This window comes from Caenorhabditis elegans, chromosome I (assembly GCF_000002985.6).
Source record: "Caenorhabditis elegans chromosome I".
NCBI classification, from domain to species: Eukaryota; Metazoa; Nematoda; class Chromadorea; order Rhabditida; family Rhabditidae; genus Caenorhabditis; species Caenorhabditis elegans.
In genome coordinates, this window is record NC_003279.8 from 5,990,708 (window position 1) to 6,003,705 (window position 12,998).

General features: G+C 32.3%; 2 protein-coding genes across 4 annotated transcripts; one reads left to right on the forward strand and one right to left on the reverse strand.

Annotated features, from left to right (window-relative positions):
* The first annotated feature begins 33 nt into the window (after window positions 1–33).
* On the forward strand, window positions 34–1,959 carry sir-2.4 (NAD-dependent protein deacetylase sir-2.4). Of its 2 annotated transcripts, none has more exons than NR_155249.1 (5): window positions 34–103; window positions 451–657; window positions 714–999; window positions 1,231–1,528; window positions 1,787–1,951. NR_155249.1 is itself a non-coding variant. In NM_059332.6 (5 exons), exons 1-5 carry the CDS (start codon window positions 38–40, stop codon window positions 1,919–1,921), a joined length of 879 nt encoding a protein of 292 aa, NP_491733.2. In that variant the 5' UTR covers window positions 34–37; the 3' UTR covers window positions 1,922–1,959. The 2 variants fall into 2 exon arrangements, 1 of the variants encoding a protein (NP_491733.2); NM_059332.6 differs by having other exon boundaries at window positions 714–886; window positions 1,787–1,959.
* On the reverse strand, window positions 1,954–12,678 carry unc-94 (Tropomodulin). 2 transcript variants are annotated; one of them, NM_001392388.2, is made up of 11 exons: window positions 12,531–12,678; window positions 10,048–10,179; window positions 8,003–8,096; window positions 7,871–7,957; window positions 5,188–5,509; window positions 4,944–5,106; window positions 4,670–4,736; window positions 4,520–4,615; window positions 4,211–4,354; window positions 3,340–3,487; window positions 1,954–2,631 (listed from the first exon to the last, which is right to left on the reverse strand). In NM_001392388.2, the coding sequence occupies exons 2-11, from the start codon at window positions 10,065–10,067 to the stop codon at window positions 2,594–2,596; spliced, it is 1,179 nt and encodes a 392-aa protein (NP_001379540.1). In that variant the 5' UTR covers window positions 10,068–10,179; window positions 12,531–12,678; the 3' UTR covers window positions 1,954–2,593. The 2 variants fall into 2 exon arrangements, with proteins under 2 accessions (NP_001379540.1, NP_491735.1); NM_059334.5 differs by lacking the exons at window positions 10,048–10,179; window positions 12,531–12,678 and adding an exon at window positions 8,388–8,590 and having other exon boundaries at window positions 7,871–7,948.
* Between the last annotated feature and the right edge of the window lie 320 nt (window positions 12,679–12,998).

Here is a 12,998-nt window from a genome sequence, read left to right on the forward strand (position 1 = left end):
AGAAATTGAAAGAAATGAAGAATTTGTTTTCAGAAAAATGACATCAGTTTATGAAAGTCTTTTATCAGACTATCCAGACAAAGGAGTAATTGGAAAACCTGAGGTATTAAAATTAATTCTGAATTTTAAAAAAATTGAAAAAAAAAAGAAATTCTCATCGATTTTGCACTTAAAACACACTTTTTTTTCAAATTAAAAATTGCTAAGAACAAAAAAAAAGAACTTTGGATTTATCTTAAAGCCGTAAAAAGTTTGAGCCCAAAACGCAAGTACAAAAATGTTCAAAAAAAGGTATAATAGAATTATCCCTTTTCGCCAAAAAAAAACTTTGAATAATCACATTTTATAAAATACAAAAAAAAAATGAAATCTGCAAAATACAAAACCGTTTCGAGTAAGAAAAGATTTTTTAAACACAATAGTATAATATTTCTTATTCAAAATTTTCAGATCCGAGACACTGAAACTGAAATAATTGAGAAACTCCGCACTTTGTACAACCATTTCGTCCAAGCTAAACAAACCGGAAAACCAATTTTTGTTCTTATCGGAGCCGGTGTGAGCACTGGATCGAAACTTCCAGATTTTCGAGGAAAACAAGGCGTTTGGACATTACAAGCTGAAGGAAAACATGCAGAAGGAGTGGACTTTCAAGTTGTACGTTGTTTAATAAAAAAAAAACATTTCTTAAATATAAATAAAAATTTTGACAGGCTCGTCCCGGAGTCTCACACAAATCAATATTGGCACTTCACAAGGCGGGTTACATCAAAACGATAATCACACAGAATGTTGATGGATTGGATCGAAAAGTCGGGATTCCAGTTGAAGATCTCATTGAAGTACATGGAAATTTATTTCTAGAAGTCTGTCAATCATGTTTTAGGTATATTTTAAAAATCAATCCACGGAAAACTCGACCATCTTCATAAAATGAGTTAGGTGCATTCTCTCAAAAATCGGTTCGGTGGAACTATTGAAAACCCATCCAAGTCTATTGTAAGTTTCAAGTTTCAAAAAGATCTAACGTGAAAAATAAAGAAAAAAGGTTCTTATTTTTCTAGCTCACTTCACAAAAACCGCCGTCTAAATTCTGACAATTTTAAAACAAACGGAATATATAGTATAAAACTTTAGCATCAAATATTAGAATCAATTAATTTACAAGAACATTTTTTGGAAAAGTCTTAAACTTTTCTCATCGAAAGTGTTAAATATATTGTTTTACAGTGAATATGTACGAGAGGAAATTGTAATGAGTGTTGGCCTGTGTCCAACTGGTCGTAATTGTGAAGGAAACAAACGAACCGGGCGATCGTGTCGTGGTAAACTTCGTGATGCAACTCTCGATTGGGATACAGAAATCAGTTTAAATCATTTGGACAGAATCCGAAAAGCATGGAAACAAACATCTCATCTTCTTTGTATTGGAACATCACTTGAAATTATTCCAATGGGATCTCTACCACTTGATGCAAAATCAAAAGGAATTAAAACAACTACAATTAATTATCAGGAAACTGCACATGTATGTTCATTCTTCCATTCGCAAAGTTTTCGTTGCGGCGATAGGGATTTTACTTTAAAATACGCAGATTTGTCCTAAATGTCCAAAAAATAATTTCAAAAAGTTTGAGAAAAACCACTGGTTTCGGCTCCCTATCTGAATCAATTTCTATCATGAAATTCAGGACCATTCTACGTATTTTAAAATTCCCGTCGGCGCTATTCCAATTTTAAATTCTCTTGAAGCTTCGTATATTTTAATGATTTTCCTTTTTTTCAGGAAAAAATCGTGGAAACTGCAATTCATGCTGACGTTAAACTTATTCTTTACTCATTATGCAATGCACTTGGAGTGAATGTTGATCTTGGAGATGATCTACCGGATGAAGTGCCTATTCCATTGAAAATTAGCTAAAACTGAATTATAATTGAATTATATAAATAATTAATTTTGGATTTCGTGTTTTTATTAAAAATTGATTGGGAGACAGCTGTAAGAGAGAAGACTAATCAAATCACAATTTTTGTTTGTTGTATAAAACATTTTTGGGAAAAGAACAAGAAAAATGGAAGAGTGGTGGATAAAAAGCGAATTTTTTCAAAAAATTCAGATTTTTGAGAATAAAATCTTTTGAATAAAAAGAAGAAAGGGTGCGGTGTGGGGAGGATCACAAGTGGGTTCTTCGAAGAAAAATTGCATCTGCTGAGGGGAAAACTTGATAAAATCGATAAAGCTAGAGTTCAATAATAAATCAAATGAAACAACTACGACACCCTGCTGTAAGTTTCTGGGTATTTTCCAGAATAAAAAATTATACAAAATTTGATGAAACGGGGGGATTTCTATATATTTATGAATTTCTTTGTAATAAATTCATTATTAACTATTGGAGGGACGGGGCTGTGTGTGGAGTAAAACCAAAATAAACCGATTGAGATGAATGAGAATATAGAACAAAAGAAAATAAGTTGATGGGACAAGGAAAAGAAAGAAAATATACACATAAGTTGGAGAGAGGGTGGGAGAGTTAAAAAAAAGAAATGCAGACGAGGTGATTTTATTCTAGATTTGGATACGTCACGACATTCAGACATTCGGATCTTTTCCCAATCGACGCAGACGTACTGTAAAATATTAATTTATTGATACTGTACGGTGAGTATTTTATCTTTCGTATTACTGCCAAAACATAACTGTCACTCAAGAAAAGCATTTTGCAAGCCCGCGGCGCGGTTTGATATATGTCGAATTACGGAAGATACTCCACACGGACAAGTGATTTTTTTTTCGGCATTTAAAAATTTTTTGACTACTTCTCTCTTTTTGAACTACTTTTTAAAACGTTTTTTATATTTAAAATTAAACAATTAAAGGTAAAGAATAAATTGACAGACCGGTAATACTTATTTTAAATTTTCAAAATCTTTTCTTTAAGTATTTTTATACATTTTAAATTAATCAATATTTCTTTAAAATCCCTCAATTTTAGTTCTCGTTCTTTTTTCTTTTCCGAGGTCAGGTGTCACACATTTTCAATTTTTCCCCAAGCGGCTTCCCCCTCTAGCGAAAAGTTTAAAGTCAGCCGAATATGAAGGAGGCGACTGATAAAAACAGCTGATTTTTCTATGATTTTGTCGAAAAAAAAATAGAACAGACGTACATTGAGTGGTGACGTAAAGGAAGAACACTTTGGAGAAAAGCACAAAGGTCAAAATTATTAAAATTTAGTTTTTTTCGGTTTCGGATCCACAGTCCAACTCATATTTGAGTTTTTTTTTTAAATGAAATACAGTCAAATTACGATCAGGATATATTTTTATAAAATAACAAACCTCTTTCATAATTCCTTTCCAATGCTTCTGAAACTCGATGTCTTGCTTCCATTGAAGCAAATGAAATTCCCACTCGAAGCAGTGATTCATTTTCTTCAATTGCCATCATCATATCCATTTCTACTTGATTTCCGAGCACAGATTGCCGCTGAAAATGTTTTGTAAATAGACTTGAAAAGCACGAGTTTTTATTTTGTTTTTATTATCGTTTCGCCAAAAAAAAATCTGAATTGTCTTAAATATTTCAAAATTTTGTTAAAATGTCATAGTTTTAGCAAAATGGAAAATGTTTTTAAAAAATGAAACTTTTGCAAAATCTATAGCATTCTTGCTATGTAAATAAATAAGAAGTGACTAAAATTGGAGAATCGTAGAAAATTTGTTTTTTTTAAGTCGATTTCCAAAATTATAAAAGGAAAAAAGGAATCATTGGACCATAAATATACTTTTTTTTAATTGTTTCAACTTATTTTTTATTGGATCATTTTAGCACCACATGAAATAATTGTCAAACATTTCCTAGACTCTTCCCTCAACTATATTGTTCCTGTGTTTCGTATGATTTAACGCGAAACGTGTAAAAATCTCATATGACACCACGGCGAGCACTTGTTAGGTAAACAAGTTGAAAGAGAAACAAAAAAAAGAAAAAGAGTGATGTTCTAAATATAAGCACAGAAGTGTTTTGTTTATTTTGTAGATCACAACAAAATAAATAAATACGTACGACTACAGTAACCAGATAGTGTTTTCTAGAGTACTGTAGAAAATCGGATTTCAAAAACTTGATGCGAATGGGTAGCAAAACTTGAATAAAATTAGAATTTACCCAAATTGAAAATTTTTCAAAGATAAAAAAAACAACAAATACCTGATTATCTGCTTTAAATTCAACAATTGATTGTGTCACAAGTGTTGATCGCAGCAATCGAGCCAATAATTCAGGAGTCAGGAAATTGGATTCAACATTCAGAACACGAAGGGATGGTGATGTTTCGATAAGCTCAATGAGTCCCTGGAAAATATGAGAATTCGTTTTTTTTTATCAGATGACAAATACTATTTTAGAAAAAAATTAAAATGTTCAAGATTGCTATGGAATTGAGAAATTATTTCACAAATCAATGCAATATCTTTCAACTCGATAAATTTTTAAAAAATTTTGTTTTAAAAAACTCACTCTCGCTTCAGAATCCGAAATCGCTGTGTTGGCCAATGAAAACTTTTCAATATGTTTACTGTTGCATGCCGCCTCGATCAGTGATCGAATACGTTCCTGAAGTTTGGATATTTTTTCAAATTTCTGATTTGGAAAAAATATCTAACAAACCTTCGACACTCGTTTCATATTGTTAATATTAACCTCCTTCAAGTCTGTATCGTCTTCTCGTAACCGGCTGAAAGTTGGAAACATAGTTTAGAAATGTTTAGAACTTGAAAATTTTTCAAGAGAAAGTCCAGGGAACCAGAGATTTGAAATATTTCAGGGCAAAACAAAAACGTGGTTTTTTTTTAAATTTTTTAAGCTGATTATTAACGCGAATTGAACAATAAAATCTATTTTTTAAATTCGTTTTTTCCTATTAAAACATTTAAAAACTCACTTAATACATGATTCAACATCAGTATCATTATCAGGCTCATCGGGAACAATACGTGGAACATATGATTGCATAATTCCATTAAATGTCGTTCCTGTCGACTCATCTTGTGTTTTTCCTTTTAGTGCATTATAATATTGTGGTTGATTGAGCACATTGTGCATACCTGTAATTAATTAATTAATAGGAAATTTAAGATTATTTCAAAAAGAAAAAACGTAATATTAAAATTAAATCTTAAACAAACCCAAAATTCCAGCCAAATCAACGAGATCCTTTTCAGGGGCAGTTACAAGAGCACACTCGAGCTCTTCTTCATCATCATCCAAATCAATTTCAATTGGCATCTCCATTTTACCATTTTCAGGTTCTTCTGAATTCCGTCCACTATCACTATCATACACTTTTCCACGTTTTTGTCCAGGCGTATAGGGGCACACATCTTCCCAATCTTTTTCGGTTTTAGCCTTATCTTCCAGGAATTTTAGTAAATTATCTCGTTTGTAAGGTCCCGTTGGTTCTTTGTCTGTTTGATCACGACAACGTTGGGAAGGAGGAAGCATTGAATTCTGGAAATTGAGAATTTACATTTTATTTTAAATAACAAATTTTATTTTTCCTGGCGCTCTGATTTGGGAAAATATTTTCTATGTTTCATAGACATTTTATTCGTTTTAGTTAGAACTTTTTTGATAAATAAATAACTCATTTTGACTACATTTTTCCGATTTTTGAAAAAGGACACATTTTGATTAAATTTTTTTCTGAAACAAAAACACCTTTTGAATGAAAATTATTCAACGACACCCTGGATTCTGATTAAAATTATGAAAAAATCTTAAAAGTTTTATTTCAATAATTATAGCATAGAATGCACTTTGATTGACCCTTCAGAATTAATTTGAATTATATCATTTCAGAATACCCTTGATCACTGTTATAGTGAAACAATTTTTGAACTTTCAGACACCTTAAGGCTCTCGCACTTTGTGATCATTGTCATCACCTTCCTTCTCCAAACAATTGGACAAAGTTCACAACTCTTACTTTTGCCTTGTTAACCAATTCCCCCTTCCAAACAAATGTGCTGCCCAACTTTTCTTCTCGTTCATCTTCTAAACGAAAGTTAAACAGCAATCCCAATGGTGGGGGTGGTCTCTCTTCAAGGTTTCCGCAAATAAAATTGTGTGTTTGTAAGTGTATCTGTCTTTATGTGTATGTGTACAAGTGTAGGAGATGAGGAAAGGAGGAAGGACATAAATTTGCGATCGGTTTTTTTTATATTCATTGGATCACAATGCATGTGCACAATGTGCAGTGTTTTAGTGGTAATAATCTGATGGAAAGTTGAAGGAAGTGGTTTTTTGACGAATCTAGTATTATAGTCAAGAGCTTGCGATAGATCAACTGACCGTGAGCATCTCTTTGGTTGAGACTATCACAAGACTTTTTGTGTGCACTTTTTGTGAACCTGGATCACGAAGAGCAGAGAATGAGCAAAGCTTTTAAAAATCATAGGTTACTGTAGTAATGCCAAAAGTTTGTTAATTGGTTCAAGGTAGACAATCCAAAAGCGAAAAAAAAGAACAAAAAACTACAAACATCCATAGGTTCTCATTCTAAATTATATTGTACTCTAGGGTCGATCTCATCATGAGAAATTAACTTTTCATCAAAACCACTACTAAGAAAAATTGAAAATTTGCGCCATCATTAGGTTTTCCCCAATTTTTATTTCATTAGGATGTCAACTTTCATCGTCCATGCAATATCCCTCTGCTCACTCTATCTTTCCATGCTCCAGTGGAAAAAAACATCGGAGAAGCACAGAGGAACAACCGAGACACTCTCCCGAGAGGTCTTTTCCATCTTTAACCCAATAGAGAAGAGAATCAGAGAAGCGGATCTTCTCTCTCGGGCGGTACATCCTCATCGAGTGAGACTACCAACATCGTAGAGACTCAGATTATCCATATTCCCGGGAATCGAGTGTGTGGAGATGACGAGTTGAACAGAGAGGGAGAAGCTTTAGAGAGTGTGAGATAAAAGTGTACACGTATGTGGACACTAGAGACAAGTCTCATGTGATAGAGCTGGAGAGGAAAAGAAAAATTGATCACACGTATGATTATTGATTGATTTATGTTTTGTTAATTTTAATCTAAACATGGAAAAAGCACAGAAGAGAAACATCAAGCTGTGGTCTGGAAATTGCTAAACTGAAATAAGATCGTGTCAAACGTTCAGAAAAAATCTCACTACGGCCTTAATTACAGACTTGAAATAGGTAAAAAACACCCTATGACATTTCTTTCGAAAACCCTACCAGCCTCTACAAAAATATTTAAAACTTGTGAAATCACATTGGAACTTTTTCAGCTTCTGTTATTCAAAATCTATGTATTTCAAAACATATATTCTTGACAAATCTTTTTTCTGTTTTATCATATTTCCTTCCAATTAAACATACGCCCTTCTACCGTACCTCAAGTGCCATTTTGCGTCATTCTGACTAACCGAAAAAATAAACAGAAAAACCTGCTGATCAATGCGCACCTTCTAAGGCATTTTTCACAAAGCTATTATTTACTTTAACACTGAGTTGCACAATTCAGGTATCTATAATTCAAATAGCTAAAGTTTAAATAACGATAATTTGAAAACTAGGGGAAGCGGCTTTTTGGTCAAATTAATACATAAAGTAGGCAAAACTTAGCATGAAGAGCATTCTAGAGCTTCACAATAAATGTTCAAACTTATCTTCAAATTCAAAAATAGTAAATTTTTATGTTAATGTTTTTTAAAGCTTTTGCAAAAATTTTAGAATTTCAAAAAATTAGCTAGCTAACTGGCCTTGTTCTATATATAATTTATATAATTTGACTCTTTTAAAATTTTTGAAAATTTGAAATTATCGGGAAAAAACTCACATCAGGATCAAAATCATTGTTGAGATCCTCCAATTCATCAATCGATAAACTTGAAAGAAGGCCTTCAATATCATTATCCTCCAAATCCTGAATTAGTTTCCAGAGTTCTTCGTTTTTCAAAAATTTCCTTACTTTTAATCCTTTATTGTAGACTTTTGAAGGTAGTTGAGTTCCCTGTTGACTATTCGCTGACGGTGCTGAGAAGGTCTTCTCTTCAGAATAGTAACTGAAAAATTATAGTTTTAACTTGACCTGCTTCAATGAATTTTTAATTGCTTACTACAAATAATTTTTAGTCTTTTTCATTTTTTGTAGTTTTAACAAATAATTATTTCGTCACATGTGAAATTATTTCTTAAATTCGATTATCAGAGATTTTTCCGATTTGCTTCACAATTTTTTAATAATATTTTTCAATTTTACATTCAATTTTTACCAATAAGTTCTAAAACTATCAGAAATTTCGGGTGTTCCTTAGTGCTTAGAGCTTATAAATTATTCCATTTTTTACACTAACCTATGATAAATTCGTGATCTAGGAAACATGGGTGGTGGAGGCTCCATGTTACTCATAATTTCAGACAATAATTTTCAGAAAAAAAATTCAGAAAATAATAGTCTTGAATAAAAATTTGAAGCCGGCGAAAGATGGCGCAGCTGACTGAGAATGGGAAAGTGTCCCCCCGTGTGCGCACTTGAAAAGGCGAGATAGTACAGAGAGTGATGGAGAGTGACGAGACAGTGAAACAACCAAAAAGAGGCGTGTTTTTTCTGCGTCTTCTACAAGACTGTACGTCTCTCGTGAATCGAAATATCTGCGTCTCTCACATTTATTTGTTATTTGTCGTTTTGTGTTGGCTCTGACCGAAATAAGTGTAAATATCTTTGCTATCAAATGGAATTTTTTTTTCCAAGTTTTTTGTTGGTTTGAGGAAAGAAGAATAAAAAAGTTTTTGAATTTGTTTAAAAGATTGTCCAATGTTGACTGACCGATTGGATGACAGTTCGTAACAGAAAGTAAATGAACACGAAACAATTTACTTTTCAGATTTTTTAAAGGAAACCTCGGAGGAATTTCAAACGAAACTTCAAATTTTTAAAATTTTCTTTAAAAAATATTAATTTTTCTCCAAAAATGAAAAAGGAAACAATAAACAAATGTTTGAAACCATGATTTTTGTACTTATTGGTCTCGTTCCTCAAAAAAGTTGTATATTGGCTCTTCGAACTTGAAATAAACGTTTTAAAAAATTTTAAGTCACTTTTCATCGCTCAGGTTGATTTTAGGATGTTTTGTGAACCTGAACAACTTGAGTGTTTTCAGAAATATGTTCTGAAGACAAAGTGTGAAAATTTTTAGATGAAATACTTTTCAGAATGTTTGCCTTATAACTTTTTAAAACATCAAGAAATTGCAAAAACCTATTTTGAAGCTGCTTTACGGAGCTCCAAAAAACATTTTTTAAATAAAACAATTTCAGATTTACTATTTTTCAGCTCTAAGAGCTCCTCTCTTTTTTGTAGGAACGTATTTTTCAAGCAAAATTCCAGATGACATAGTTTTTTAAATAATTTAAAAAAAAACACTTTTGTGTGGAAAAGAAGCTCAGAGTGCTCAATTTTTGATCTTGCTCGAACCTTATTTTCATTTTGAAATACTAAAACTGTTTTCTTTTTCAAAACTGTTCGGTAGATCATTTCCAAAATCTAAATTTCTCACTGAATAAGTGCTGCTTGTGATAATATATCTCATGTGCCCTTGTCTTCGAAAATTGAGAGTAAAGGGGTCAGCTGTCCGGAGCACACTCACACATACACACATAGAAGCTTCGTGTATCACATTCCTACTGCATTTTCGCCGTTTTTTTTTTCTCGAGTTTTTCTTAGCGACAACGAAGAGTCTTAAAATGACAAGCGAACTGGAGAAATAAAAAGAGAAAAGGAAGGATATGATATGTGTGTGTGATAAGTGCTTGTGGTCTGACACCAATTTGAACTTTTCGGACATTTAAAATCTACAGGTCATGGGTCTCAAATTTCTGATGGTTTGAGCAATGAATATTTTAAATTTTCAGAATTCATAGAATACTTCAAATGTTGATTTTGAATCTTTTTCGATTGTTATAGAATAACAAATTTTTAACATTTTTACTAAATTTAAAGAAATCATAACTTACTCAGTTTTAGCCTGACTCATCGCTGATGGCGGTTGCACAACAATCGGTGATGGTGGTTCGCGAGGCGTTAAGCCGAGTCGAGGTGCTCCAATCGCAGACGTCAGTTTGATTAGTGATGGTGAGCTTCAGCGACTGAAACTCTTGATTTTTACAGAAATTCTCCCGAAATCGGGGCGTATTAGTCAGAATAATAGTTTAGTAGAGTAAAATGAGAATAAAATAAATAGTATTATAGTAAAACCGCAATCACTTCAAATTTTTTTGGGCGTTGTTTAGTAACAAATCAGATGAGGGACGAAGTTGAGTTGTGGATATATATTCTGCTCAGGCTTTCCACGACGAAATGCTCCGTGAGCTGGGGAGTATCTAAGAAAGAGAGAGAGAAAAGCCGCCAGAAACAAGAGGAAGAAGAAGAAGGTCCCGTTGGTCACATAAGATTGTAATAAATTGAGAGAGTTCTCTCTGGCGTCTCTATGCCTCTAGTTTGCCACGTGTTGTCACCTGTTCTGGAACCAGTGAGAGATAAGCTTTTTCAATGTGGCTATCTGTGTTGGACACTCATTCAATTAGACTCTCAGGAGATTCCCCTGTGAGTTTTTTGATGAAAGAAGAAAAGTCACAAGGAACTTGTTCGTTATTTCAAAAAGGTCCATTCAATACAAAGAACGTCCAGTTTAAGCTTCAGACTCCGGTTAGGTAGTTGCATAGTTATCAGGTTTTTCTTGGAGGACGAATGGAAAACTCAGAACATTCTTAGACGTTTTCCGGTAATCTAATTATTGTTGATGTTCTAGGACTATTTGTATTCTACTAATATAGCCAGTCGTTCTTCTCTAAAAATCGGAGTACATTTGGAAAAAACGGTTTTTTTTCAAAAACGTAATCATGCAGAAGAAAATATAACAAGAGCTCTTGTAACTAAATGAATGTCTTTGGAAAGTTCTAAAGTTCATACATTTAATCTAAATTTAAATATTTCCATGTATTATGTGTCACAAAACTTCTCTACCAAAGATCCTCAACTATCTAGATTGATCGTCAAAAGTTCCATCACCAAGGTTCAAAAATCTAAGAATTTTTCGAATGTTTTTCATGATTTTTCTCATCACAGAGTGATGAGAAAACATGTTCAGGATGAGAAGCTAGTTGGGGTTGGAAAATGGGTTATAATCTATAAAAATGGGTTGTTTTGAAAGAAAAATTAGAAGAAAGGGGTCTCATCTGGTCTTGAATGAGCTATTAAATTAACTAGACACTTCTGGACACTCATGAAAAATTCATGAAAATCTGATGAAGAATTGAATTATAGAAACTATCTCGGAAGACGTCGAAATTCACAAATTCTAGGAAATTATGGTGCGTGTGTATTATAGACACTAAAACATCAGAAAATAACGTAAACCAATTTAATTTTAAGTGAATAAAAATAACTCTCGAAAAATGGTTGTGACCGTTTTTGGTAATCAATAAAAAAAACTATTCTTCGAAGGGCTTTGCGAGAGGAATACTAATTAAACAAGACTGTAGACTATTTCAATTTTCAGATATTTCTCTACTACTTGTATAGTGAATATCGATTTTGAATGTTTTAATTTATTGATTTTCGTCATTTTTTTTCGTATTTTTCACTTCTCAATTTTCTGGACAGCTGCTCTAATGGCTTGAGCAATGTTCGAAAAAAAAAGAGAAGAATTATAAATTGATTAAAAACGTGGAAACTTTGCAGTTCTCAGATGCAGATATCAGAAAAAGTGCAGAAAACTGAGTAAAATATTTTTTTATATTTTAATTAAAATTGAAATTTTCAACCAAAAGCTCAATATATTGCCGAATATCTCTAAAATTTCTCCCACTTGTTCTTGGATGTGGACGCACCAAAAAAAATGTTTAGCACTAGAAATATAAATTTATTATGATATTTTGAACCTGTAGCTACGGTGTCAAATTTCAAGAGTTTCTTCGAAAATAGATGGGTTATGTGTTTTGAAAGAACAAGAGAATGCTTTGTCAAAAGATACTTTGAAGCTCGGAAGAGAAAGGAATCACAATGTAAAATTAATGTTTTTTAAAAACATTTTCTCATTTTTAAGTGAAAATTAGAAAAAAAGAATATCTGGTTATAAATAACACGAAGTACCAAAGTTAACGTCGAATCATAATGCGGAATCAAATTCAAAATGCAATGATTGAAGGAATAGAGTATCGAGAAGTTTTTTCAACGTAAGGAAATTTTTAAAAATTAAAATGGTAAATATATAATTAAATTAAAGTTTTAAAAAAACTGAAAACTTGATGAAAATGCGTCAAAAACCACAAAAACCAAGCAAATAAAACCAATAATTGTTTGTAAAATAAAATAAACAAATATCAAGTTACGGTAAGCGTTGCGGGACCCGCGTGCACACAAAATGGCATGCGCCTTTAGAAAATATGGTTACGGTAACCATTAATTGTTTTAAATTTAAAGATTCAATGAAACTTACTCCGTTTTCTTGTTTTGTTGGAACAAAACAAAAATAAAACGAATCGCAACAAAACCACTTCGACAATTGATTAGGTGATAACCATCTTGACATATAATTCGCGGATTCGATCAATAAAATAAAAATAAGGAGGTAAAATTCTGAAAACCAGAAAAAAGTTCTGGAGAACAAGCAAAGGAGAAGTGGAAAAATAGTGTAAAAACGATAAAAGCAAAGTGGTTTTATGAGTGGGTTTTCTTTTTCCTTTCGTCTTTGAGTTTCCTAGAAAATTTTCATTTTAAACTTAAAATAGTAAAACTTTGAGTAAAAATCAAATATTCAAATATGAAAATTATTATTAAAATTCAAAAAAAATTTCGAAAAATCCCCTCGGAGGTTCGGAAAAAGAGATAAAGAAGAGGGTGGAAAAATGATGATGGCAGTGATCGGAAATCAGTCGGAAATAGTGGGCGGGAAGGAGAACGAAGC

Coding starts and splice junctions, on each gene's coding strand:
- unc-94 (NM_059334.5), bottom strand. CDS start 8,443: ATGAGTAACATGGAGCCTCCACCACCCATGTTTCCTAGATCACGAATT. Junction 4,737..4,943: donor GATGTTGAATCATGTATTAA/GTGAGTTTTTAA, acceptor TCCAACTTTCAG/CCGGTTACGAGAAGACGATA. Junction 4,355..4,519: donor TTTCGGATTCTGAAGCGAGA/GTGAGTTTTTTA, acceptor CATATTTTCCAG/GGACTCATTGAGCTTATCGA.
- sir-2.4 (NM_059332.6), top strand. CDS start 38: ATGACATCAGTTTATGAAAGTCTTTTATCAGACTATCCAGACAAAGGA. Junction 104..450: donor GAGTAATTGGAAAACCTGAG/GTATTAAAATTA, acceptor CAAAATTTTCAG/ATCCGAGACACTGAAACTGA. Junction 887..1,230: donor GTCTGTCAATCATGTTTTAG/GTATATTTTAAA, acceptor ATTGTTTTACAG/TGAATATGTACGAGAGGAAA.